Source organism: Sceloporus occidentalis, unplaced genomic scaffold (assembly GCF_023333645.1).
Source record: "Sceloporus occidentalis isolate IW3139 unplaced genomic scaffold, rSceOcc1.0.p SCAF_83, whole genome shotgun sequence".
NCBI classification, from domain to species: Eukaryota; Metazoa; Chordata; class Lepidosauria; order Squamata; family Phrynosomatidae; genus Sceloporus; species Sceloporus occidentalis.
In genome coordinates, this window is record NW_028317063.1 from 3,485,163 (window position 1) to 3,510,763 (window position 25,601).

At 37.4% G+C, this 25,601-nt stretch overlaps 1 protein-coding gene across 1 annotated transcript in view; it reads right to left on the reverse strand.

Annotated features, from left to right (window-relative positions):
- LOC149285194 (nebulin-like) overlaps positions 1-25,601 on the reverse strand; it is an 85,451-nt gene that overhangs the window by 37,716 nt on the left and 22,134 nt on the right. Inside the window, exons 35-91 of the mRNA XM_089495736.1 lie at positions 25,353-25,460; positions 24,828-25,139; positions 24,128-24,334; positions 23,943-24,047; positions 23,653-23,760; positions 23,231-23,542; positions 22,637-22,843; positions 21,882-21,986; positions 21,411-21,518; positions 20,592-20,903; positions 20,075-20,281; positions 19,709-19,813; positions 18,880-18,987; positions 18,331-18,642; positions 17,937-18,140; positions 17,618-17,722; positions 17,138-17,245; positions 16,346-16,657; positions 15,966-16,169; positions 15,460-15,564; positions 14,922-15,029; positions 14,466-14,777; positions 14,115-14,318; positions 13,609-13,713; positions 13,332-13,439; positions 12,919-13,230; positions 12,432-12,635; positions 12,124-12,228; positions 11,848-11,955; positions 11,241-11,552; positions 10,753-10,956; positions 10,524-10,628; positions 10,172-10,279; positions 9,763-10,074; positions 9,278-9,481; positions 8,891-8,995; positions 8,412-8,519; positions 7,461-7,772; positions 7,078-7,281; positions 6,853-6,957; positions 6,351-6,455; positions 5,954-6,265; positions 5,409-5,513; positions 5,204-5,302; positions 4,632-4,736; positions 4,062-4,169; positions 3,592-3,903; positions 3,274-3,378; positions 3,081-3,185; positions 2,856-2,960; positions 2,273-2,380; positions 2,067-2,180; positions 1,529-1,726; positions 1,079-1,183; positions 865-969; positions 671-775; positions 37-144 (exon numbers count right to left, since the gene is read on the reverse strand). Coding sequence (XP_089351862.1) covers positions 37-144; positions 671-775; positions 865-969; positions 1,079-1,183; positions 1,529-1,726; positions 2,067-2,180; positions 2,273-2,380; positions 2,856-2,960; positions 3,081-3,185; positions 3,274-3,378; positions 3,592-3,903; positions 4,062-4,169; positions 4,632-4,736; positions 5,204-5,302; positions 5,409-5,513; positions 5,954-6,265; positions 6,351-6,455; positions 6,853-6,957; positions 7,078-7,281; positions 7,461-7,772; positions 8,412-8,519; positions 8,891-8,995; positions 9,278-9,481; positions 9,763-10,074; positions 10,172-10,279; positions 10,524-10,628; positions 10,753-10,956; positions 11,241-11,552; positions 11,848-11,955; positions 12,124-12,228; positions 12,432-12,635; positions 12,919-13,230; positions 13,332-13,439; positions 13,609-13,713; positions 14,115-14,318; positions 14,466-14,777; positions 14,922-15,029; positions 15,460-15,564; positions 15,966-16,169; positions 16,346-16,657; positions 17,138-17,245; positions 17,618-17,722; positions 17,937-18,140; positions 18,331-18,642; positions 18,880-18,987; positions 19,709-19,813; positions 20,075-20,281; positions 20,592-20,903; positions 21,411-21,518; positions 21,882-21,986; positions 22,637-22,843; positions 23,231-23,542; positions 23,653-23,760; positions 23,943-24,047; positions 24,128-24,334; positions 24,828-25,139; positions 25,353-25,460 — 9,603 coding nt within the window. The remainder of the gene's footprint in view (positions 1-36; positions 145-670; positions 776-864; positions 970-1,078; positions 1,184-1,528; positions 1,727-2,066; positions 2,181-2,272; positions 2,381-2,855; positions 2,961-3,080; positions 3,186-3,273; positions 3,379-3,591; positions 3,904-4,061; positions 4,170-4,631; positions 4,737-5,203; positions 5,303-5,408; positions 5,514-5,953; positions 6,266-6,350; positions 6,456-6,852; positions 6,958-7,077; positions 7,282-7,460; positions 7,773-8,411; positions 8,520-8,890; positions 8,996-9,277; positions 9,482-9,762; positions 10,075-10,171; positions 10,280-10,523; positions 10,629-10,752; positions 10,957-11,240; positions 11,553-11,847; positions 11,956-12,123; positions 12,229-12,431; positions 12,636-12,918; positions 13,231-13,331; positions 13,440-13,608; positions 13,714-14,114; positions 14,319-14,465; positions 14,778-14,921; positions 15,030-15,459; positions 15,565-15,965; positions 16,170-16,345; positions 16,658-17,137; positions 17,246-17,617; positions 17,723-17,936; positions 18,141-18,330; positions 18,643-18,879; positions 18,988-19,708; positions 19,814-20,074; positions 20,282-20,591; positions 20,904-21,410; positions 21,519-21,881; positions 21,987-22,636; positions 22,844-23,230; positions 23,543-23,652; positions 23,761-23,942; positions 24,048-24,127; positions 24,335-24,827; positions 25,140-25,352; positions 25,461-25,601) is intronic.

Below are 25,601 nucleotides of genomic sequence, written 5' to 3' on the forward strand. Positions count from 1 at the left end.
TTCAATAACAGTAATACGCGCTAAAGAAACACTTACCGTACTGGCGATATGTTTGTTCCGTTTTGCAAAGGCCAACGCAACCGTCTCAGGTGGCAGCTGGTAACTTGTAGCCTTTACTTGATCCCATGCTTGTTTGTACAAATTCTGCAGGCATTATATACATATATGTAAATACAGTAAATGTTTGCATTGTAATATCAGGTCTTCTTTATAAAAAATCTAACATGCAGATTAGATTAAATGGGCCAGTACAACACAGAATTATTGTTTTTAATCTAATATCACAGAACAGATCTAGGTTTCAGAATATTAAACAATTATCGACCCCGATGTTTTTTTTTTAAACTTTGAAATGAATTTCTTTTTATTTTGTGTGAAAATGGACTCAACCTGATCCTTCTATGGGTTTCTTTAACGGAAAATTGGTGAATGAGAGAAACCGACTATAATAAACTCTCCCCAAACTACTGGATATTTGTAACACATGCTCCTTATTATCAATCAATGTTACATAAGTAAATTCACCTTCTTCTCTCTTTCTTCATTCTATTATTTTCTCTTTCTCCCTGAATCTTTTTTCTGCCATTCCCTTCTGTACATTGCTCCATTTCCACCAAATATTTTGCCATATAACCCGTGATTTATCTTAAGGTCTCCCATTTGTACTCACGTTGCTAAACAGGTCCTTGAGGTTCTGTGTTCGGTTGTAGTCCACGGTTTCTAGAACCGTTGTATACTTATCCTTGTTTTTGTGGAAGTCCTCCTTGTACTTCACCTGTAAATTGGACAGATTGAGATAAGGGTAAGACGCAGATATCGGTGACCCATGTCATACACATCTATAGTATTTCATTAACTACTCACGTCACTCGCGTTAATGGCGCTCTGAACAGCGGTCACGTATACAGGAGTGTCTGTAACAACGCTATAATTCTGCAGGTTTTCTTTCCCACCAGATGTGTATTTGATCTATGCAGGGGTTTAAAAGAAAAGATAATTTGTTTTAATTCTTAAAAATATTAGGTTTGTTCTGTTCAATAGCAATAGTAACACAACTATCTCTAAAATAATTCCCTACCTGGCTCTGAAGGTCGTATGACTTCTTGGCAAGTAGGATTTCTGGAGTGTCCCAGACGTAACATCCGATGCCCTTCAACCAGTTCATATCATCTTTGTAGAATACCTTAAAAATAAAAAGAATATAATTAATAACTTGCAATACCCAACCCAACATAATGCAAATAAAGGAGTGAATGACGTCATTTCAATATTCAAAAATATAATATGACTAAATTCTATATAAAGTACGGTAATTACAGTTTTAGTAAATTTAGATATTATTGTAAATCTGCAGAACTGCGCATTCATTGGATTATGTAAAACGTTATAAATGTAGATACATATCCCTTAAAACCCCCTTTTAGTAAAGTAAATGAAATTATTTATTGAAAAGGCCATGATTGGACTTCAGTGGTCCTAGTGGTAGTTACATCATTATTTCTCCAACCGGCGATAACTTGTTACTTACATCACTCAACAATTCGTTGGCTTTTCGGGCATGAATAACGTTTCTCTCGTCCGGCAGACATGTCCACTCATGGAGGTAGTGACGGTACTCAATGTCACTTAGGATCTGCTGGCACTTCTTAGCCAGAATGTTATTTAACATATCTCCTGGGATATTGATCTTCATCTTGTTAGTTTCATATGACCTTTTATAGTCCAACTAGAATGGAGGAAAGACAAATGACTGCATTCTGAATTCCCTGTCGCAAAATGATCAAAGAGAAGAACTTTTTGTTGCGTCCACCAGCCTCCCAAACCCTTGCCCAATTATTATATTGTAAATGCCTCTATTTCTATATTTCATCTCTTAATACAAACCCATTTCCTTAGAGAATAACATCTCATATGATCTGTTTTTATTAGCATGACATCCAATGACATTGTATGATATTGGGTGCACAGAACTTGTCCATTTGATTATAAAAGTAAAAGTATCGTAATCTGAATACAGTCCACTAAAAAAAAAGTCTAGGTATTTGTCTTGTAATTAGGAAAATTACCATGCTCCTCATCTTCTGGAAAGCCATCGATTTCACAACGCTTGGGAAATCATCGATCTGACCTCCAGCGAGGTAATGGCCTTTCTCCCGTTCATAATTCTCCTTGTATTTGAGCTGGGGAAAAAAAAAACAGATATAAAAGTTTTATCGATATGCGATAGGAATACTAACGGTCTCAGTGACCTTACTTAATATAATGCACTTACCTCACTGGAGACCAGCCTGGCATGCTTAGCGCCAACAATAGGTATGTAGTCTGGGGGTATTTGGTAACCCAAAGCTTTCATGCTGTCCCACGAGTCTTTGTATGATTTCTGAAAACAGAAAATAGATAGATTAAAAATATTAAACAAAATATGTGTCTTTACCTGATGCAAGTATCAAGAGCTGCTGCTATATCTTTATGTTCAACATAAAAGCAGTATAGTGCGCTAATTTATACTTTCAACATACAGAGTATCAATCTGTTTTTTACATTTTATATCATATTCTACTTTGTATATCGCACGCCTAGGCAGTAATTGATTCATATTATATTCCCAACCTTTCTCAACCTGTGTTTGAAACCTAGAATTTACTCTAGCAACTTAAAACAGTAATCATCTCATAACTCTCGTCGATGAGCTAAAAGGGTCTGTTATGCGAAGCTCCTTTAGGTTTAAACTACAGGGTATCGGAGAAATATACTCATGGACTGTTCAGCCATGATCCTACGTCTCATAAGGGCCCGATATTCACTAAAATGTCATAAAAGGCTCATGTTTCATGGTTTGCAATACAAAAACTTACATCGCTGGCAAGCTTAGACATCTCTCTGGAATGAGTAATCTGGGGTGTTTCAGCGGAACCAATATACTGGCCTTTCTCCATGTTGAAGGTTTCTTTGTATTTCAGCTAAAGTACAAAAGGTATCAAAGGTAAGAACATTCAGCAAAGTGTAATGGTAACATTATTGCTTAGAAGAAAGCGCGATCAACAGATAACATGATACGGGATAGACACAAAACGACTTACATCACTTTGGTTGATGTTATTGAGCTTGGCAAGCACGATGGGTGGTGTGTCAACCACATGGGAGTATTTGGAGAAATTGTCCATAGCATCTTTCTTGTAAGCTCTCTGGAGAGTGGAAAACACGGCGTTATACAACGTGGAGCCAAAGCTTCCAATGGTGAGAAACTAGAGTAAAAAGTGTGTGTTTACGCACCTCATTGACCAGCTCCTGGGCTTTCCGTACTTTCTGATGTTCCACGGAGTCAAGAGGAATCCACCCGCAACCACGAATCCATTCCAGGTCAGATTTGTAAATATTCTAGAATGGCAAAGAACGCTGTTCACTTATTTGACATTTATTCCTAAGTAATTATCATTAAAAGCTTAATCCTGTAGAAATTCTTGTGTTTGGGCAAATAAATGAAAAATGGAGAGAAATCAGGGAAGTTACTTTGAATCCAAATATAATTTAATTTTTTATATAATTTTTATATTTTTTATTTTAAAAATAATTTAATATAAGTAGACTTACATCACTCTGAAGGTCGTAGGCTTTTCGAGCCTGTATGCAGTCGTTTTGATCTGGGTGGCATGTCCACTCGTGCAGGTAATGGCGGTAGTCGATGTCGCTGGCCAAAGTCTGACCTTGTTTTGCGGCTTCAATGGACACCATGTCTCCGGGGATATGCACTTTTGATTTCAGCTTTTCATAAAGTTTTTTGTACTCTCTTTCATTCTGAATCAGGTTGGCGTGTTTAAACCATTTTAGTTTGGGATCTTCATCGGCGCTTTTGACGCCAACGTAGTGGCCCTTTTGCTTGACGTAATCAGCCTTATATTTCAACTAAAAACAAAATTACCCGTTAAAATCATAAATCCGTTATGTGTTTTGGTAATTGAATTAAATCAAGTTATGGTAATTGAGTTCTGCTCCTATTTAGAAGCGTGGATTAATATATGTATTTATAATAAAACGCACATCTCGGCAATTGATAACGTTACCTCGCTCTGGATATCGCCGCTCTTTTTAGCATGTGAAATTTGAACTGCGTCTTTCGGTAGCAGGTAACTTGTAGCTTTTATATTCTCCCAGCCTTCTTTGTAAAGTTTCTGAAATAATAAGCGTTCGAGTCTGTATAACGCACAGAACATTTTTTTTGGGAACCTACTAAATGATCTAATATTATTTTTCATACAAATTAAATAAATTTTTTCTTTCTACATCAATGCTTTTTTTCTTTTTTTTTTTTTTTTAACTTTCATTTTTTATTATTTTTTACTTGATATATTATATTAAGAGAAGTTAATTTAATCCATTTATATACATTTAAGGTAGGAAGCATACGTTAAAACTACAGAATATTGTCTTAATCAAATAATATGAGTAGCATTTTGTTTTTTGCCTCTACCATGTACATTTCTATCATAAATAAATTAGTGTGATAAGAATCTCATTGACTATGTTTTGATTATAATGCTTCTTCTACACTATACCTGCCATTCAGTAACTACTAATGACCTCTTGTATGGAGACGCTGATGGAAGCGCACGTAAAAATCACAGAATACCTACATTATTAACATTCTTGGCTGCTTCCCGAGCTGTGACAAGCAGTGGAGTGTCACTTAAAGCCGTGTATTTTGACTTGATGCCGTTCCAAGCTTCATGGTACTTAATCTGAAAAAAACAATATATTCTTTACTCAGCACTGGAGAAAATACTGTTCATTTGGAAAATCATTCAAATGGAGACAAACTGTTTAGTAACATGTGAATCACGTTCATTGCCTTGGGAACGGGGCTGGATGGGGATGATGAGGCAGCCCTGGCACTTTAATGAAGTGAGTACGACTGACGGCTGGATACGATTGAGTTTTTATGCTCGTGTATCGTGCGGTCGGGTATCACCAGCTGGCATGTGCCAGATGGCCAGTCAGGGCCTGCTTGTGAATAATTTATTTTCAATAAATGCTATTTTATTAAATAAAAAAATAAAACTTTGGAAAATGTTACCAAATAAGGCCATACGACAAAAGCACGCTGGACAACCAACATTGCACATACAATCGGACAGCTCAAGCTTATCCAAATACTTGACAATACATCCTATTATATATAATAAAATATAGCATATGAAGTACTTACGTCACTCAGAATCTCGCCACCTTGTTTAGCGGTGACATAATCCACTCTGTCGGTGACAGGCGTGAAGCTTAGAGCCTCTGGCTTCGTTCTGTATTTCCTCTGTTAAAAAAAAAGGAATAAATATTACAATGTAATTAATAAACATTATTTCAGGCTGATTTTCCGCTACATTTAAATAGAATACAGGAAGGAATTTAAACCGTACCTCACTCAGGATGTCCTGGGCAAATTTAACCTTTTTCACGTCGTAAGAATCATTGGGCATCCATCCAATACCACGGAGCCACTCCAGATCGGACTTATACACAGCCTATAGATTTTAGAAATATATGTTAATCGTAAAATGAGTCTCGTATCCTATATATGAAACAAGAACGACAGTGTCAATACTTAACGTTTACATTTAGACTAAAATCAGTGAAATATATAATAATATAAACAAAAGATCCATGATTCTCGTATAATCTTAAAAAGACAATAAAGTAAGGTTTTCATTGTTATATTTAGTCTCCTAGTGAAAAACAACTGATTTTGCGTACCTACTGCCTGTTTTGTTTGCCGACAGTGTGTATACACATTGTTGGATACTCCCTTCCGACAGAGAGGATTCGACAACGAGTTATGGACACTGCCGGCTTCTCTGTTGTTGGCGTGAGGCGATGGGTAAGTAAACCAACTTTTTTACTGAACAAAAGTACTATTTAAGGACTTAGTAACATAGTAACATAGTTAAGATAAGGGAAAACGTACATCGCTCTGTAGGTCGTATGCTTTTTTGGCTTGGATGACGTCATTCTGGTCCGGAAGGCAGGTCCATTGGTGCAGGTAATGCCGGTAATCAATATCGCTGACCAACGTCTGGCATTGTTTGGCTGATACAATGGACACCATATCGACAGGCAGGTTCACCCTTGTCTTTGTCTTCTCAAAGTCCTTCTTATATTCCAGGTCACTGGGAAGTTTGGATGCCCGCATATACCAGGCTAGTTTGTTGTCATCTCGAGCTGTGGGGGTGCCAACGTAGTGGCCTTTCAGTTTCTCGTGCGCTAGCTTGTATTTATACTACAAAAAAAGGGACACATAAATCAGAAGGATTCCACTTAATAATTAGACATTTAAAAATATATTTTCTAATTGGTTTACTTACATCACTTGCAATTTCTCTAGAAGCTTTGGCAGCTTTAATAGGGATGGCATCAGCCCTAAGATCGTAGACCATCTTCACTTTATCCCAGCCCTCTCTATATAATTTCTGTAAAAAAAAAAAGTATAAACAACACATTATTCATAAGACTGATATGTATTTATCCTTAATAAGCTCTGATCAACCTATTACACTAAGCATGGCATCACTTTTTTCCCACGTGACATCTTTGATTTACTTTAAATAACACTGATATGTCGCCAACTTCACACAGACTCAAATACATTATATTATTTTATTATATATATATATATATATATATATATATATATATATATATATATATATCTTGTAGTGGAACAGAGTATATTTATCTTTTTGTTAAGTTAGTTTTGCATTTAAATAGTAATTTTACAGATAAATTATACACTGATTGACCTATACATGGAAAAAAATCATAATTCTCTAATATATACGTAGCAATGAAATACCCAGAGTTACGTACATTGCTGATATTTATAGCATTAGCTCTGGACAGCATGATTTCTGGGGTATCAGGCATCACGTGGATTGTTCTCTTGTCTTGCTCCCAAGCTTCTTTATATTTGCTCTTTAGAAAACAAAAAGCCAAAAGAAGAGTTGTGTTAAAATAGAACACACCTATTATATTGTTTTAAGCAATCTTGTGATAACAAATCACCATAATGAGATATCGTAATAACTACCATACCTGACTGATCTGGTCAGCATTTGTTTTAGCCAGAAGAATAGAAGGCAAGTCCACAATGCTGGTGAATGATAAGTTGCTTGCTGGTTGGCGGTACAGGTGTTCACTTAATATGTCTTGGGCGTTCTTCACTTTCTTAACTTCTACTGAATCGTTGGGCATCCATCCACAGCCACGGATCCATTCCAAGTCTGACTTATACACATTCTGCAACAGCAAAGTACATTGATTAGTTCTTTATCCTTAATTACCGAACTACAGAGTAAATCTCGTCAGTATGCTACATGTTAAAAAAATTAATACATTCTTTAATAATAATAATAATAATAACAATAATAATAATAAATAAAACATGCATAAATGAGATTGGGAGCTCATATACTCACATCGCTTTGTAATTCATATGCTTTCTTAGCCTGTATGCAATCGTTCTGATCCGGGTGACATGTCCATTGGTGGAGGTAGTGACGATAATCAATTTCACTTGCTATTCCCTGGACCTGTTTGGCAGTTTGGATTGATACCATATCTGCTGGTATGTGGATCCTGGCCTTTGATTTCTCGTAATCCATTTTGTATCCTAATTGGCTTGGAAGTTTGCCTGAGTTAATCAGCCACATCAGCTTGGGGTCATCATGTGCCGTGGGGGCTCCAATGTAGTGACCCTTCTGCTTTTCATGGGCGCTTTTATATTTGTACTATAAGGAGTTGAATTTAAAAAAAAAAAAGAATATCAACAAGTATTCTATTTCTGCATGAATGAGAGATAACAAAGAACAACAGCAAAAGGAAAAAATGCCAAATTTGTGACAGTCTCACAGAATATACCACGTACAAAAGAAAACTCTTAGTCATTCCACAGTAAAATCTAATGTCCCGAATGCTTCCATGTGGTCAGATCAAGTCTTCAGACATATATTGAATTTACCAGTTATAATAAAGAGATTTTATGGGGCTATATAAAACAATAAATAATAATAATAATCATTTCATAGGGTTTAGCTAGGTTGAAAAGCATTTATATATATATATATATATATATATATATTGAGAAAAGAAAGAAAGAAAGAAAGAAAGAAAAAGGAAAGCGAGAGAGAGAAAGAAAGAGAGAAAGAAAGAGAGAGAGAAAGAAAGAGAGAGAGAGAAAGACAGAAAAAGAGAAAGAGAGAAAGAGAAAGAGAGTACAAAACCAAGAATGAGTAGAGCAAACTAGCTGTTCTCTTGTAAGTAGTGTCACCCTTAACCAGTCACTGGTTGTTGGAAGCGAGCTGTGATAACATTGTCACAATCTGCCCTCTGCCCAATCTCCTTAACACACTCCTCGAGACATTACATACATCACTGGCAATATCCCTTGAAGCCTTCGCGCTGCGGATCGGGATCGCATCGGCTCTTAAGTCATAACCATCCTTCTTGGCAGCTTCATAATCTTGCTTGTATACTTTCTGCAAATCACAAAACACATTATATTATAATCTGCAAACCCCAAGTAACTATCCATATGTTCACAAACATATATATTTGCATTCAACATGTAAATACAAACGGTTTCATATATAGCCGTGGACATCATTTATTTTGAATTCCAAAATAATAGTCTTAGAATGTCTACTACATTGTCCACTGCACTCCACCTGCAAACAGTGGGTACATTAATACATTTAGCTCAAAGCCATACCCCCCCCCATTGTCAGGGAGAAAAAGTGTATTTTAGTAGCAGATAAAATGTAACAATCCATTATACTAAGACTCAGAACCTCCTATCCCATTAACGACATGTCTTGCTTTGAATGAAGAGGGGAGATGGAATACTTACTTCGCTGATGTTCGCTGCGTTGATCTTGGACTGTAACATCTGAGGAGTGTCTGAAGGCAGGCTGAACTGTGTTTTTTCTTTATCCCATGCATCTCTGTACACTTTCTGAAGACGTGTAAGAAAGGAAAGTGTTAGGAGTGTTTGTAGAATGTGCTGTTGTTCTGGCTGGTGCCTGATAATACTTTTATACCTGTAGCAGTTTCTACAACCATTGCTCATGCGATTCAGTGGGATTGCAACTGTGGTATAGCCCCAAAAAATTTTTGGAGTCACTAATCGGTCAACTAATGCATACTCATTCACTAAAGATCACAGATACTTTGGCTATTGATACATTTGGGTGTGTAGATAGTCTTGGTTTGTGCTAATCAATCAACAACTACTCACATCGCTGATTTGGAGAGCATTTGTTTTGGCGAGGACAATTGATGGAGGGTCGACGATGCTGGTAAATTTAATGGTATCCGGCGCTTGGCGATACATCTGTTCACTTAGGATTTCTTGAGCTTTCTTGACTTTGTTCACTTCCAGGGAGTCGTTGGGCATCCATCCACAGCCACGAATCCATTCCATGTCAGATTTATATATCCACTGGTAAAAGAAGAACCGGCTTTCAATAATAAGGAACTCTTTCTACTTCTAAATTTGTCTTCTAGTTTTCCATTTTTATGTTACATTATTTTAGGAATTCTGGTAATTTCCTATGCTTTATAGCTGCTTCCAAAACCAAGCACACTTCATTAAGGCATTTTCCCAAACTAGCTAAAATTTATATTTTGCAATAAAATCAGGCATTATTTTTTAACTGCACTTTGATTTGTACATACACTGGAAAAAAAAACCTTCCAATAATTGCTGGAAATACAACTTACGTCACTCTGCAGCTCGTAGGCTTTCTTGGCTTGGATGACGTCATTCTGGTCGGGCAGACATGTCCATTGGTGGAGGTAGTGGCGATAGTCAATGTCACTGACCAATTTCTGGCAGTTCTTGGCCAGCAGCACGGACAGCATTTCCACGGGGCTGTTATATTTGGTCTTTGATTTTTCAAAGTCCTTCTTGTACTCCCTGTCGCTCTGGATCTTGGCAACGTGCATGGCCCACACCGACTTAGGATCATCCAGTAGACTTCTGAATCCAACATGGTGACCCAGCTGCTTGCGGTACCCGGCTTTGTACTTATACTAAGTTAAGAAAAGAAATATAATGCAATATGATTTTTTCTGTGATGTGCAGCACAATTATTATTTGGAAATAATTTAAATAATTAGAGTCACTTACGTCACTAGCAATGTCCCGCGATGCTTTGGCGCTCTTAACCGCAATTGCATCTGCTCTCAAGTCATAACCATCCTTCTTGGCATCTTCCCAGGCTTGTTGATATTGTTTCTGTAAAGTAAGAACAGAGGAAGTTTTGGACCTCTCCTTTATACCCTAGTTTTAAAGAAACTAGATATATCAATAATATTCTGAGCCACCAGGAAGACAATTAAGTGGAAGACACTTTAACGACCCCACAGAAATATCTCCATAAAATGCTCACGACTTTCACTATCTTAGTCCCTGTATTATATATATATATATATATATATAATTAAAATCACATATTTGGAGTGAGCAGTAGGGTACCTACATTGCTAATATTCACAGCGTTGATTTTCGACTGCATCATCTGAGGGGTGTCGGAGGGGAGGCTGAAATTAGTTTTCTCTTTCTCCCAAGCATCTTTGTAAACAGACTAAATAAGAAAAAAAAACGAGATTAATGTTAATAACATCAATACATTAAATAACATTTGTTTACGCTATCTCGGCAATATTGTTTAAGAATATTTTTATCTCAAACAATCGAAAATGTCTTACGTCACTGAGCTGAAGAGCGTTTGTTTTGGCCAAAACAATGGATGGAAGGTCAACAACGCTGGTGAATTTGAGGGTATCTGGGTGTTGACGGTACTTCTGCTCGCTTAAGATTTCTTGAGCTTTCTTGACTTTGTTCACTTCCAGGGAGTCGTTGGGCATCCATCCACAGCCACGAATCCATTCCATGTCAGATTTATATAGCCACTGGTAAAAGAAGAACCGTTAGCCTCCAATAATAAGGAATTCTCTCTACTTCTAAATTTGTCTTCTAGGTTTGCATTCTTATGTTACATTATTTTAGGAATTGTGGTAATTTTGTATGGTTTATAGCCACTCGAAAACCAAGCACACTTCATTAAGGCATTTTCCCAAACTAGCTAAAATTTATATTTTGCAATAAAATCAGGCATTATTTAATAACTGCACTTTGATTTGTACATATGCTGAAAAAAAAAACCCTTCTAATAATTGCTGGAAATACAACTTACGTCACTCTGCAGCTCGTAGGCTTTCTTGGCTTGGATGACGTCATTCTGGTCGGGCAGACATGTCCATTGGTGGAGGTAGTGGCGATAGTCAATGTCACTGACCAATTTCTGGCAGTTCTTGGCCAGCAGCACGGACAGCATTTCCACGGGGCTGTTATATCTGGTCTTGGATTTTTCAAAGTCCTTCTTGTACTCCCTGTCGCTCTGGATCTTGGCAATGTGCATGGCCCACACCGACTTGGGATCATCCAGCAAACTTCTGAATCCAACATGGTGACCCAGCTGCTTGCGGTACCCGGCTTTGTATTTGTACTGATAATCATAAAGCAAATGTGAATCAATGCATGTATTGTGTAGAACTTTAACTTACTTAGAGCCAAAAAAGAGTGATGAGAAAATTGTAGAGAAATATTATAAGAGAAGATGGTTAAGAACAACATGAAATGCCAAATCATTTTACAAAAAGTAAGGATGGGAAGTGTGGTGTAGGAATCCAAATATCTATCTATATATATATAAATATATTCCTACAAATTTATATGTTTACACAACAAGCTGCAAATGACATAAGCAAGCCTATGAACGTTTTCAAAGACAAGTAACTCACATCACTGGCAATGTCTCGTGAGGCTCTTGCACTCTTAATAGCAATGGCGTCAGCTCTTATGTCGAAAGATTTCGCTTTGGCTTCATCCCATCCTTTTGTGTACAGTTTCTGAAACAAAACAGTTGCGTCACTTTATGTTATAGACGGAGATTTTTTAAGAAGACAGGAGACAAGACTCGTTTTGCATGCTTGGGATGAGAGATAATTCCTTATTGCCTAAATTTGAAGATTTGGATCCAAAAATAATTTAATAGCCTCTTGACAGACGCTACTTACATTGCTAACATTTACGGAGTTGGCTTTAGCAAGCAAAATTTCAGGCGTATCAGGCATGACGTGAATAGTTGTTTTGTCGTTGTCCCAGGCTTCTTTGTAAAGTCTCTGGAAAGCATAAGAAGAAAGGAATCTTGGTGAAAATATTCTAAACTGCGGTCTCCATTATCAAAGATGCACAAATGATGAAGTATATGCAGTACACTATACTTGTCCTTCCCCCCCATCATATGCCTGCATAGCTAATTTTATTAATAAAGTATGGACAATACAGCTTATCAGAATTTACTATATTAAATAATTTAACTTACACTATTCATTTGAAGAGCATTATTTTTAGCAAGGACCAGTTCCATGGAGTCAGGAATGGATGTGAATTTAAAAGTGTCAGGTTTTTGACGATAACACTTGTCACTCAGGATTTCAGTGGCTTTTTTCACTTTTTCAACTTCAAGGGAGCCAGCGGGGACCCATCCAATGCCCTTCAACCATTCCAGATCAGATTTGTAGATTGCCTGAAGAAGAGATACACATTGTCATAAAAAGTCAACTTTAAAGAGAGACTAAAGCCGTAATATGCACTTTAATGCATATGATAGCTGGGTGTCCCCTTTAAATTATCACCATACCTCCCTTGCAAATGCGTGGAGGGATTCATTACAATTACCCCTATGCATTTGCCTCTTTCCCCACCACCAGTGTCATGGCTTGCAGAAGATGTGAGCAGTCCGCGCATGCACTTTACTCGCCACCAGCGAGACCTACTGCATGCACAGAAAGTGACTTCAATGAACTTACGTCACTCTGCAGCTCGTAGGCTTTCTTGGCTTGGATGACGTCATTCTGGTCGGGCAGACATGTCCATTGGTGGAGGTAGTGGCGATAGTCAATGTCACTGACCAATTTCTGGCAGTTCTTGGCCAGCAGCACGGACAGCATTTCCACGGGGCTGTTATATTTGGTCTTGGATTTTTCAAAGTCCTTCTTGTATTCCCTGTCGCTCTGGATCTTGGCAATGTGCATGGCCCACACCGACTTGGGATCATCCAGTAGACTTCTGAATCCAACATGGTGACCCAGCTGCTTGCGGTACCCGGCTTTGTATTTGTACTGGTAATAATAAAATAAATATACAGTGTTAGAGTCATATATATAAGAAGCCGTTCTGATAAAAAGTTTTGAAAGGATCTTATTTTACTAAGAATACTTACATCGCTGACAATATCTCGCGATGCTTTGGCAGCTTTGATTGCGATGGCATCTTTAGGTAGATCGTAGCCTTTCTTCTTACTTTCTTCCAGGGCGAGCTTGTAGAGTTTCTATCATAAGATCAGAAAAAAAAATATGAATGCTGAATTTAGACAGATTGATATAGCGTTGACGTGCTTGTGTGCACTTCCAGATCAAAGATAGTAAGTAATGACTCCAGTCATGATGAGTATTATACAGGCGGCTACGTAATAATATTAATATAACATTGATACATACCTCACTAAAATTCATACGATTGGCTTTGGCCAGTAGGATCTCTGGAGTGTCTGGCATCACATGGATAGTTGTCTTGTCCTTGTTCCAGGCTTCAGTATATAAGCGCTTGACAATAAAAAAAAATTATTATTAATTAGATTCTGTTGTCCTAATTAAAAAAAATTGCTGTTGGTCATATCAGAACATGTATTTTAAGGCATTATTTTACTCCTTGATATGGAAGATTCTATTTAGAAAGCTACGCAAGTAGAACAAATATTTGGATGTCAAATAAGTATCCAGTGGTCCATTAAATCTCCCCGTTCCATGATCCTCTTCAGGTTCACAATATTGTTTTCACATGTTCCTGGAAGTTTTTTTCTAGGTAGTTATCACTGTTTTGCTTAAATGTATGCATTTTTATACAATTTCCTATAATTTCACATAATTAAATTCTCTCTCTTAATTAGGTCTGTCTATTTAAAAGATTCCTGTGGTGCATAACCCTGTTTATCTCTTGGCTTTACCTTGTTCATGATGTCTGCATTTGTCTTTGCAAGTTCCATTTCCATTGAATCCGTCACGCTGGTGAATTTCATGGTGTTAGGAGGCTGGCGGTATTTCTTTTCGCTCAAAATGTCCGAAGCTCTCTTGTTCTTTTCATTATCCAGTGAGCCGATTGGAACCCAACCAATGCCTTTCAACCATGACAGGTCTGATTTATACTGGATCTATTACCGAAAAAATAATAAGAAAGTTTGTCATTAAAATACAAGAAAAAAATAAAATACATTTTTTCTCTCTGTATGATTACTACATTGTTTGGTTTTTATCATCTCCAAGTATTTCTTAAAATTAACATCCCAGATGATACTTACATCACTCTGCAGATCGTAGGCTTTCCTGGCTTGGATGACATCATTCTGGTCTGGAAGGCAGGTCCATTGGTGTAGACGCTGTCGGTAATCAATTTCGCTGACCAGCATCTGGCATTTTTTAGCCAGTTGGATGTCCAGCACATCGACAGGCATGTTAAACTTCGTCTTGCTCTTTTCAAAGTCTTTCTGGTACTCCCTTTGGCTCTGGATCTTAGCCACATGCATTGCCCAGACAGATTTCGGATCATCCTGGAGACTTCGGAAACCAACGTGGTGTCCCAGCTGCTTGCGGTATCCAGTTTTATACTTGTACTAAATTAGAAAATTGAGCATTTACATTTTTTTGAGAAAACAGGTAACTGGAAAGAATATAACCGATGACGTAAAAACACTTTCTGATCTGAATTAATGAATAACAATCAGCATTACTCAAAGTTATTTTGTGCGGGAACTTACATCACTGGCAATCTCTCTAGATGCTTTGGCAGCTTTGATAGAGATAGCGTCCACCCTTAGGTCATATCCTTTCTTCTTCGATTCTTCCAGCGAAAGTTTATACAAGCTCTAATAAGGAAGAACAAAAACCACAATCATTTACCATGATTAACTAGTCCGAAAGGAGACACTACTTAAAATACTTTATCTGTTTCCTGTTTATTTGAGAAAACATGGAAATGATGTAAGATATAAAACAAACTTGGAATGCTTTCTCGACACAGAAACTGCTAATTATATCAGTTGGCTAAGTTCCCAGAATTATTCTGGGAACTCTGCCAACTCAGTAATTGACCTTTTATTATGGAGTTGGCAGGGTTGCCAGAATAAATCTGGGAATTTAGCCAATTCAATAATAATCAGTGATGATTGATTAAAAAAAACGGCAAATGGTTAAATCTTGAGACAGAGAAATTATAACCATAAACGTAATAAACCAAATATTACCCATCTATGGAACTTAGGCCATTAAATAATAGCCACTTAAATAGTTACCTACCTCGCTATAGTTCATTTTATTCTGTCTTGCCAGGGTGATTTCTGGTGTATCTGGCATGATGTGAACGGTGGTCTTGTCTTTATTCCATGCCTCTGTGTACAATCTCTGCAGGATCAAGCCAGGTACAAAATTGTTTTAGGTTTAGACAAGTCAAGGCAATTAAAAAAACAATCTTTAGAAAAGAAAACACGTCATATGCTGTGTCAACATTGGGGAAGGATATTTCCTTTAATCATTACTTTTTAATATTCACAAAATGCCATTTTTTGGTTAAAATACAGTATTATATATTACATCGGCTGTTGGAATAACATTACTGTACATAGTTATTGGTGTTATCATTTAGTCAAAACATTGACATATTTGCATTATTGATTGTCGTCATTTAATTTAAAAGAAATACATTGGATTGCACTAAAAAAGCTTCCAATAAGCTGATATAAAAAATATACAATAAAGAAGTGCCTGCAACATAATTTAGGCGCCGTTAACATTGTTTCAATTACCTTATTCATTATGGCGGCATTGGATTTTGCCAACTCCAACTCAAGAGAATCTGTAACGCTTGTAAACTTAATCTTGTCGGGAGCCTGTCTGTATTTGTTGTCACTTATAATCTCGCCAGCCCTCTTAGCCTTTTCAACATCAAGTGACCCGATTGGAGTCCAGCCGATTCCTTTCAACCACTGGAGGTCTGACTTGTACAAATTCTGAAGGTAAAAACAGAGTTTTAATTTGTCTTAATTCAATTTCAGAGCATTTCAAGAGAAAAACACTGTTTGTAATAATCACTAAAAGTGATTCTAGGAGTTTCATTTAAAAGCAAGTTGTAGCAATTGTATTTTTGTTTTAATATTGGTAAATCTTACAATTGGCTCTTACTTACATCACTCTGGAGTTCATTGGCTTTTTTGGCCTGAATGACATCGATTTTGTCGGGTAGACATGTCCATTGATGCAGACGTCGTCGATAATCGATGTCGCTGACCAACGTCTGGCACTTCTTAGCCAGTAAGATCCCCAGCATGTCCACCGGACTATTGAATTTGGTCTTCCATTTTTCAAAATCTTTCTTGTACTCCCTATCGCTCTGGATCTTTGCCAAATGCATGGACCATACCAACTTAGGATCATCTTGCAAGCTGCGGAATCCAACATGGTGTCCCAGTTGTTTGCGGTACGCAGTTTTGTACTTGTACTGTATGACAAAAAATATATATATATATTTAATGGATTTAAAATGAATATGTCACAGTAACTTTTTGAGACACGAGTCACATAAATATACAACCATCCCTATCACATTAAACTGTCTTCTGATAATCCCATTGTATTTGTGACATGGTAACATGGTATTTATTTAGTATTTGTTCATATTGTATTATAATTTACAATTTAGATTCAAATGTTAGCTATAAAAGTGATTGTCATTAGCCTGTATCTAATTTGTTGGACCCATTCTGACTTCCTTGTATAAAGCCAAGAACATAATTCTTCATCCCTTTGTTGACTACAATTATGTATCCAGAATGTTGAAAAGAAAACCTAGAAATGGAATGAAGAAACCAAGTCCCAATTCAGCATTAACTAAGCATATTTTCACCAAAATACTGCCTGCTGTTATTGGAACAATCCAAATTATAGCATTCCTCATCCCATATAATACGGAAATACTTACATCGCTGACAATATCCCGAGAGGCTTTGGCTGCTTTGATGGCGATAGCATCAGTTCGGAGATCGTAACCCTTGGCTTTGTCGTCTTCCATTGCTTGTTTATATAGTTTCTAAATAAAACATATAATGAGTTAGTAATATTTTAACCCTATTTTACGTTCTATATACTTTTTATTCTGTAGGTTCTCTCTTAAGGCACATTAAGCCCTGCCTTGGCTGAGCTGCGTGTTCAAAGATTAACTAAAAAAGAAACAATTTTACCTTTAACAGAATGTGAGGATGCACATAACTTTGTAAATATGGGTACATTATTTTAGTATAACTGTACCCTTTTCATTTCAAATACTGAAAAATTAAAATAATTCACTTTATTTTCCTAATTAAATAGATATTTGACAGTGAATGAATTCAAATGAATGAAGCATAAGTTGTAGAAGTGTCCTCGGTTACCACTTACTCGAGCATTTACAACGGAAACTTACCTCGCTAAAGTTCAGCTTGTTCTGTTTTGCAAGAAGGACTTCTGGAGTATCTGGCATGATATGGATTTGGGTTTTATCTTTGTTCCATGCATTGGTATACAACCGCTAAAAAAGATCAGGAGAAGCACAAGGGCAACAATTAGTATCAGTCTTATATAGAACCCTTAAAAAAAATAGTTGAAACCTTCTAGGTTGTGCGCACTATTTTGTAGTTTTTCTTGTTTTTTTTTAAAAGGTGATTGTTCCAAACTCAGAACCTTGTCCCAAAACTGTTACAGGGCTAAGACATCAATTAGAACAAACTGGCCCCAAAACATACCTTATTCATGATTTCAGCATTTGATTTTGCCAGGACCATTTCCAAAGAATCGGGGACGCTGGTAAACTGTAATTTATCTGGATGCTGGCGATACTTCTTGTCACTCAGGATCGATGAGGCCCTTTTGTTTTTCTCATCCTCCAAGGATCCAGAGGGAGACCAACCGACCCCTTTAAGCCACTGAAGGTCAGCTTTGTAGAGATTCTAGAGAGAAGAGAGGGTGGTCATTTAGTTTGTTGATTATTTTACAAGTTTTATTCATAGATAGGTCTGCGAAGGAAAAACCATATTCATAAATGCGTACTGCGATTGACAACTGTATAGATCAAAACTCTTTTTGGGGCATTGCGCTTGGATGATAACAGGCAGACGCTGGCTGTCCAAAAATACTTACGTCACTTTGGATGTCATATATTTTTCTGGCCTGGACGACGTCATTCTGGTCAGGTAGACAGGTCCATTTGTGAAGTCTGTGCTTATAGTCTATATCACTGACTAAAGTCTGGCACTTCTTGGCTAGCACTATTCCCAACATGTCAACGGGTGTATTGAACTTCGTCCTCCACTTTTCATATTCCTTCCTGTACTCCCTTTCGCTCTGGATTTTGGCCACGTGCATAGCCCACACGGATTTGGGGTCATCTTGAAGACTGCGGAACCCAACATGGTGGCCTTGTTGCTGACGATAGGCAGCTTTGTATTTGAACTGCAGAAAGACAGAGCAAGGTTATTCCAACGTGCTGTACAACACTTAGCCTGGGTCTTACAAATCAGTATCAAGTTTATCCCTGTTTTTCTTAATCTCAAAATATAGTTCAGGTTTCGGGATAATTTGAAGATAGTATAATTGCTAATTATTTCACAAACAAAGTCAGCATTTGTAATAATTAAAAGAAGAAAGCATGAAATACTAAGGGAATAAAAGTGAATACGGAATTCTCACCTCACTAGCAATGTCTCTTGATGCCTTTGCAGCCTTTATCGAGATGGCATCGACTTTCATGTCATAACCTTTCTTTTTCAGCTCCTCGTACCCGGCTTTATACAGTTTCTGTTAATGAAAGATCGATATTAGTGTTTATGGTTAGCAGTGCTGTTAAATAATTCATCTTTTATAGATTCAAAAATGTCGCATATTACAGCAAAATGTACTTTTGGTTTGCGTTATATATAAGAATTTAACACTTGGTCTCCCAGAGTACAATGCAGTGAAGTACATGAACTATAAAAAGCATATTCACAAACAACTAATAGGACATATTTATAAAGAGAATGTCTTAGCTGAGTTGTTTCTTTCGTGAAATATTTCTGCTCCGCATATAACACTTTTCCCCCAGAATGGGACTTTGTAAAATACATGAATGAAGCCTAGCTACAAAGTACTGTGATGGAGAAGATTCAGAAACTTCATACATAAATGGGTCTTTTCCCTAGTTGGGTAAAATTTCCAACTCACATATTTGCTACGGCCATTTTGAATCACATTCTATTCCATAATTTGTATCAAGTAGCAAGTTGAACAATAAAAGCAACTTGGGGATTTGGTAAATCTCGAGTAGTTTTGAGAGTTGAACTTCACTTGGGTCAAGCTAGCCCTTATTTGTCTGACAACTCTACTTTTTTAGTGAAAAGACCCATTTGGCTACAATTCTGCTCCAATCAGAGAGCTTGTGGCAACCAGATGTAAAACTAAAGAACTTCTGAATGTCTTCTGGAAGAACGCCTTCTGGTAGGATATGACGTGTACATAACGAGGCACTGCAAACACTTACGTCACTGGTATTTATTAAGTTCTGCTTAGCCTGGAGAATGTCAGGTGTATCTGGCATGATGTGAATTGTCTTCTTATCTTTCTCCCAGGCTTCTCTGTAACGTTTCTGCAAAATAGAAATCAGAAGTTCAAAGATATAAGAAATACGTCTTATTCAAAATTGCATTAAAACAACACAAACGAAGACCCATAGAAAATGTCTTTGAACCTACGAATTTATTGATAACCCACATTATATGCCATGACACGCATGTAACTCCCACTTTAGCAATTCCCTCTACCTGTGGTGATCAAGGCGTGCAAAAAGAAGAGAAACAGGCAAAAACCAGCTACATGTGGGTTTTATGTAACATAAAAGAAGACAAACCTTGTCCATAATTTCAGCATTATTTTTAGCCAGAACCAGCTCCATAGAGTCGGGAATACTAGTAAATTTCAGAGTCTCGGGGTGCTGGCGGTATTTCTTCTCGCTTAGGATGTCCATGGCTTTTTTGTTCTTTTCAGCTTCTTGGGATCCGTAGGGAATCCACCCCACACCTTTCATGAACTCGTTATAATCTGCCTTATAAACATTCTAAAACACAAAACAGATCTTTTTTTCAGAAAAATATTTATTGCTGAGTCAATCTTCTCCTGGACAAGATTTCTATCCCATCCAATTCTTTAAATTGCTTGGAATATTTATTTGAAAATGACTTGCTTTAGAGAAACAATAAAACAATCTGAGATTATTTACTTTAAAACAAACTTTTTTTTGATCATTTTCCATTCCAAACGATAGAAAACTGTAACTTTCCAACTGCTAACGAACTACAACTCCCATGAGCCTTGAGTTATGGACTGCCAGCACTTCTAGGACTTTGTCAGTATCTAATAATACTCACGTCACTCTGTATCTCATAAACTTTCCGGGCTTGGACGAATGATGTTTGATCAGGCAGGCAAGTCCAGTTGTGTAAGATGCGCTTATAATCGATATCACTGACTAATGCCTGGCATTTCTTAGCCAGCAGGAAGCCCAGCATGTCCACTGGCGTGTTATACTTCGTCCTCCATTTCTCGTAGTCCTTCTTGTACTCTCTGTTACTCTGGATTTTGGCCACGTGCATGGCCCACACAGACTTAGGGTCATCCTGTAGGCTGCGGAAGCCAACATGGTGGCCTTGTTGCTTGCGGTAAGCTGCTTTATACTTATACTAGAGGAGGATAAAAATATATATAAATTTAATGCATCCAACCCACAAACATGGGGATTTCATGCATTTCATGCGTTGAAAATCAGTATTTTTCAAAGAAAAAAAAAACATTTTTTTCTAGATTTCTAAATTTCCATTTTGTGAGAAATACATATTATCATCGCAGCTTTTTAGCATAGCGTGATGTACAAATGAGGTGCATGTCTACGAAATAGATGTCATTTTTAATCTGTTAACATCATTACATACATGTTCTTAAGTGCAGTGAGCTGTAAAATGTAGAATTTTTGGAAATACAAATGTAACTTTCATTAGAATACTAACTAACCACATCCAGTTCATCTGCCTTAACGTTCACTAAATACTACCGTATTTAATATGTTCACATAAATATAACTGAATAAAATGTTGTTGTTTTTTTTTTAAAATGCTTTTTTTAAATTTAAATGAATAATAAATAATCAGGGTTCAAGGTTACAATATAAAGGCCTAGGTCAGGATACTTACGTCACTTGCAATATCCCTAGAAGCCTTGGCCGCTTTAATTGTAATTGCATCGGGTCTTAAGTCGTAGCCTTTTTTAACTGCTTCCTCCCATCCAAGTTTGTATTGTTTCTAAAACATAAAATAAAAACGAATGGACAAAAAAACGTAGGCTCTTTACTGGGATTTCAGCACTCAGCAATTTTATTTTTGAAAAGAGTCTGTACGAATGGAACCAAGATGTAGATACAAGCCAACGGCAAAAAGGAAGCTAACATTAGAACAGCAGAAAATTTTCATGTCAGCTGATTTTTTGGCTGTTTTTCCTTAATGCTTTGGGGTATGGGTACATTCTGGCAATTAGTAGCATGTTTGGGCTATAATATCATTGGTAATATGCTTTAATATTTAGGGTTAGTGCCTTAAAACAGGGTAGCTTATAGCAACGTTTACTATGTACAGTATAGATAAGCCATTCATAGTGTTGGCACATACCTGGCTAAAAGTGATCATGTTTTGTTTTGCCTGTAGAATTTCTGGTGTGTCCGGCATCACGTGGATCTTTGTCTTATCCTTCTCCCAGGCCTCAGTATATAGGCGCTGTTGAATATAACAAAAAATGAATCCGTTATATTATAGCACCAAAAACAAATCAGGTATACACAGGGGCGCACTAAGGTGAGTGCATTCTGGTAACAGCGGCACAGTAACAGAGGTGCCCTGTGCGGCCCATATCCCTGCAGAAGTATCGGGAGATCACACAGTAGATGTGAGACTGAGGGGAGGAGAAGAAGGAAAAAAGGAGAGAGGAGGAGATGGAGGAGAAGAGAAAGGGAGGAGAAAGAAAGAGATGAAGTATGTGTGGATGTAAGTGTGAAAGTGTGTGTTGGGGTAAGTGCATGGTGTTAGCGTGTGTGTGTGCACGTATGGTATTAGTAAGAGTGTATTAGCATGTGTACTAGTGTATGTTGTTAAGAATGAGTGTGTTTGTCAGAGCATGGTGTCTGGGGTGAGCCTAGGGCAGTCGGCCCCTGGAAGAGGAGAGAGAGTGTGCGTGTGTTAGTGTATGGTGTGAGTGTGCATTTGACATAATGCATTCAGGTGGTACTAACTCATTGATATACCAACAATACTTCTTCCTCATTGTATTTCATAAGTTTTATAATATGAATCAAAACAGTGTTACTGTGTAATATAAGAGTGTTACCCCAATACAGTCATAAGGTTTAAAGCTTTTAAAGGCTTCTGACCTTGTTCATAATCTGGGCATTCTGCTTAGCCAGCTCCAAATCCATGGAATCAGTCATTTTAGAGAATCGGAATTGGCTCGGGTGTTGTCTGTATTTGGAATCACTTGCTATCTCGGTGGCTTTTTTGGACTTTTCAACATCCAGAGAGCCCAGGGGACTCCATCCCATTCCCTTATACCATGTCTTGTAGTCTACTTTGTATTCAATCTGTAGGAAAAAGTTTCAAAAACAAAACAATAATTACATGTATAACACCGAATCGCATGTTATTTAAGGGTATAAGTTTAACTATGATAAGTTATATAGGGTAATGGCTTCAGACCTGCCCTCAGGATTTTACAACAGAGATTAAACCAAAAACCTATGATATTTTTGTCAGATCTAGAGATCTAAAGATCAGGGCGATTTAAAATATATAATTTTAAGACCAGGTTTCTTTCAAAGTCATAGTTTTTACTATTTGTATGTTTTTAATTCACCTAAATAGTGAATTTTTAGGTTAATGGCGGAATGAAAGCTTCTACCAAAAACACCCCCAGAGTTTTGGTATACAGCACAAGTTTCAAAAATGTAATATACATATCGGAAACTTACATCACTCTGTATCTGATTCATATTCTTTGCCAGCTGAAGTGGCATTGCATCCGGAAGCAGGAAATATTTATGTATCAGATGCTTGTAATTCACGTTGGATGCAATTGCTTGGGCATCCTTGGCTGCCATTACACTAAAGGTTGTCAGGGGGGTATGATATTTTGTTTTGGTCTTCTCGTAGTCTTTGTGATACTCCCGCTCAGACTGCATCTTTGCCACGTTCATGAAATGAACGAGTTTGGGATCATCTTGCAGGCTTCGGAATCCAACCATTTTTCCCTTGTCCATTTCATATGCTTTCTTGTATTTATACTGTTAACGACAAAGACATGGTTAATGCACTTCACTTTGTTTTAAAAGTAAGCAGAGCACACTAGTATCTCGTTGTACCACGTGCAGAATACGGAATTCATTAAACTCACATCGCTGGCAATGTCTCTGGAAGCCTTCGCAGCTTTGATGGAGATCGCATCAGCCCTGAGGTCATATCCTTTCTTCTTTGATTCCTCCAAAGCTTGTCTGTAATTTTTCTGCAAATAATTGTCATTGCAAGTTAGAATTAGCAGAGAACTTGTCCCTTGAGTGCGGGGCTTATATTGGACACCAACCATGGGCACACTGAGAATCCCAAACATCTATTTGAATTCTAGCATGATGTGAAGCACTGGAAGCTAACCCATCTGGGTCAATTCACTAGGTCTACATGACGTACCTCGCTGATGTTGAAGGCGTTCGACTTGGCCAAAAGAACCTCTGGAGTATCAGGCATAACATGGATTGTAGTCTTGTCTTTCTCCCAAGCTTGTTTGTACAAGTTCTATGAAGGAATTAAAGAATGTAAATAAGAACCCCACATACTAGATACATACTAATGTCTGCTGATATACAAACACTTACCTTATTCATGATCTGAGCGTTACTTTTTGCCAAAACCATTTCCATAGAGTCTGGTATACTAGTAAACTTTAAGGTGTCAGGATGCTGACGGTATTTCTTTTCATTGAGTATATCCATAGCTTTCCTATTCTTCTCAGCTTCCTGAGATCCATAAGGAATCCATCCAACACCTTTCATGCACTCATTATACTCTGATTTGTAGAGATTCTGTCATGAAGAAAAAGATAGAACAACATGAATATGAGATAAGTATCGAATCAACAATATGAAAATTCTATCAAACTTTATGAAGGCCAAAGTAAAGCACAAGGTGAATTAGGTATTAGTGTCACATGTTTTTAAATATGTTTAGGAATGACTAGATAATGCAGCAAATACACTATCTGGACTCCAATGATCTGCATTCAGAATTGTTCTCTATGTTTTTATTCTTCTGCATCTCTTCTGCTGCAACTTTTTTTGGTCCTTTCTGGTCCACTGGTGGTCCTCTTTCTAATCTATCCGATATTAATATGCCATTGGCCTTTCCACCACAAAAACATTTACCCCTGGACTTACCGCATATACAGAATCCTCTATCTAATAATCAATTACCTCCTATATTTAGTGTAGAGAACCGTAAATTGTAGGATTTGGGTAAAGTGACAGATCGGAAGACTTCTGCGGCATAAATAAATTCCCTCTGTTGAAGGACACTTACGTCACTCTGTATCTGCATTCTGTTTCTGGATAGCTCTAGAGGCATAGCGTCCGGCAGGAGGCTGTAGTGATGGACTGGCTGCTTATAATAAATATTGGTGGCCACATTCTGGGCTTGTTTAGCGGCGGTAACACTGAACATGTCGACAGGGGTGTGGAACTTGGTTTTGGATTTTTCATAGGTTTTCCGATACTCGCGGTCAGACTGCATCTTTGCCACTTGCATGAAGTGCACCAGTTTCGGGTCGTCTTGAAGGCTGCGGAATCCAATATGCTTCCCTCTTGTTTTTTCATAGGCCTGCTTGTATTTGTACTGTAAGAAAAAATTCAAGGAGTCAGTCCTATGCCAAGACTTCCAAGACTTCTGGCTTGACCCAAGTACGCATCAATACTGTTTATCGACATACTAATAGGTGACAGCGTGTTTGACCTCTGACCTCTGGTTTTTGCTTATGAATCCAAAAGAAAAGAAGAAAAATGCATTAATTTGTTGTTTGTTTTCATGCTAATATTCACGGAAACTTACATCACTGGCGATATCTCTTGATGCTTTGGCTGCTTTTATAGATATGGCATCTGGCTTTAAGTCATACCCTTTCTTCTTGTCCTCTTCATATGCCTGGCGGTACAGTTTCTAAGAAAGATATAAACAGCAGATTTAATATTTATACACTAAAGTCAAATATCAGAACAACTGATTGAAGGGAGCTATGTGTGTGTCTTTTGATCTATTCATCATTACTGCCAGACCTCTATAAAGTGTCTTTGGTGTCTC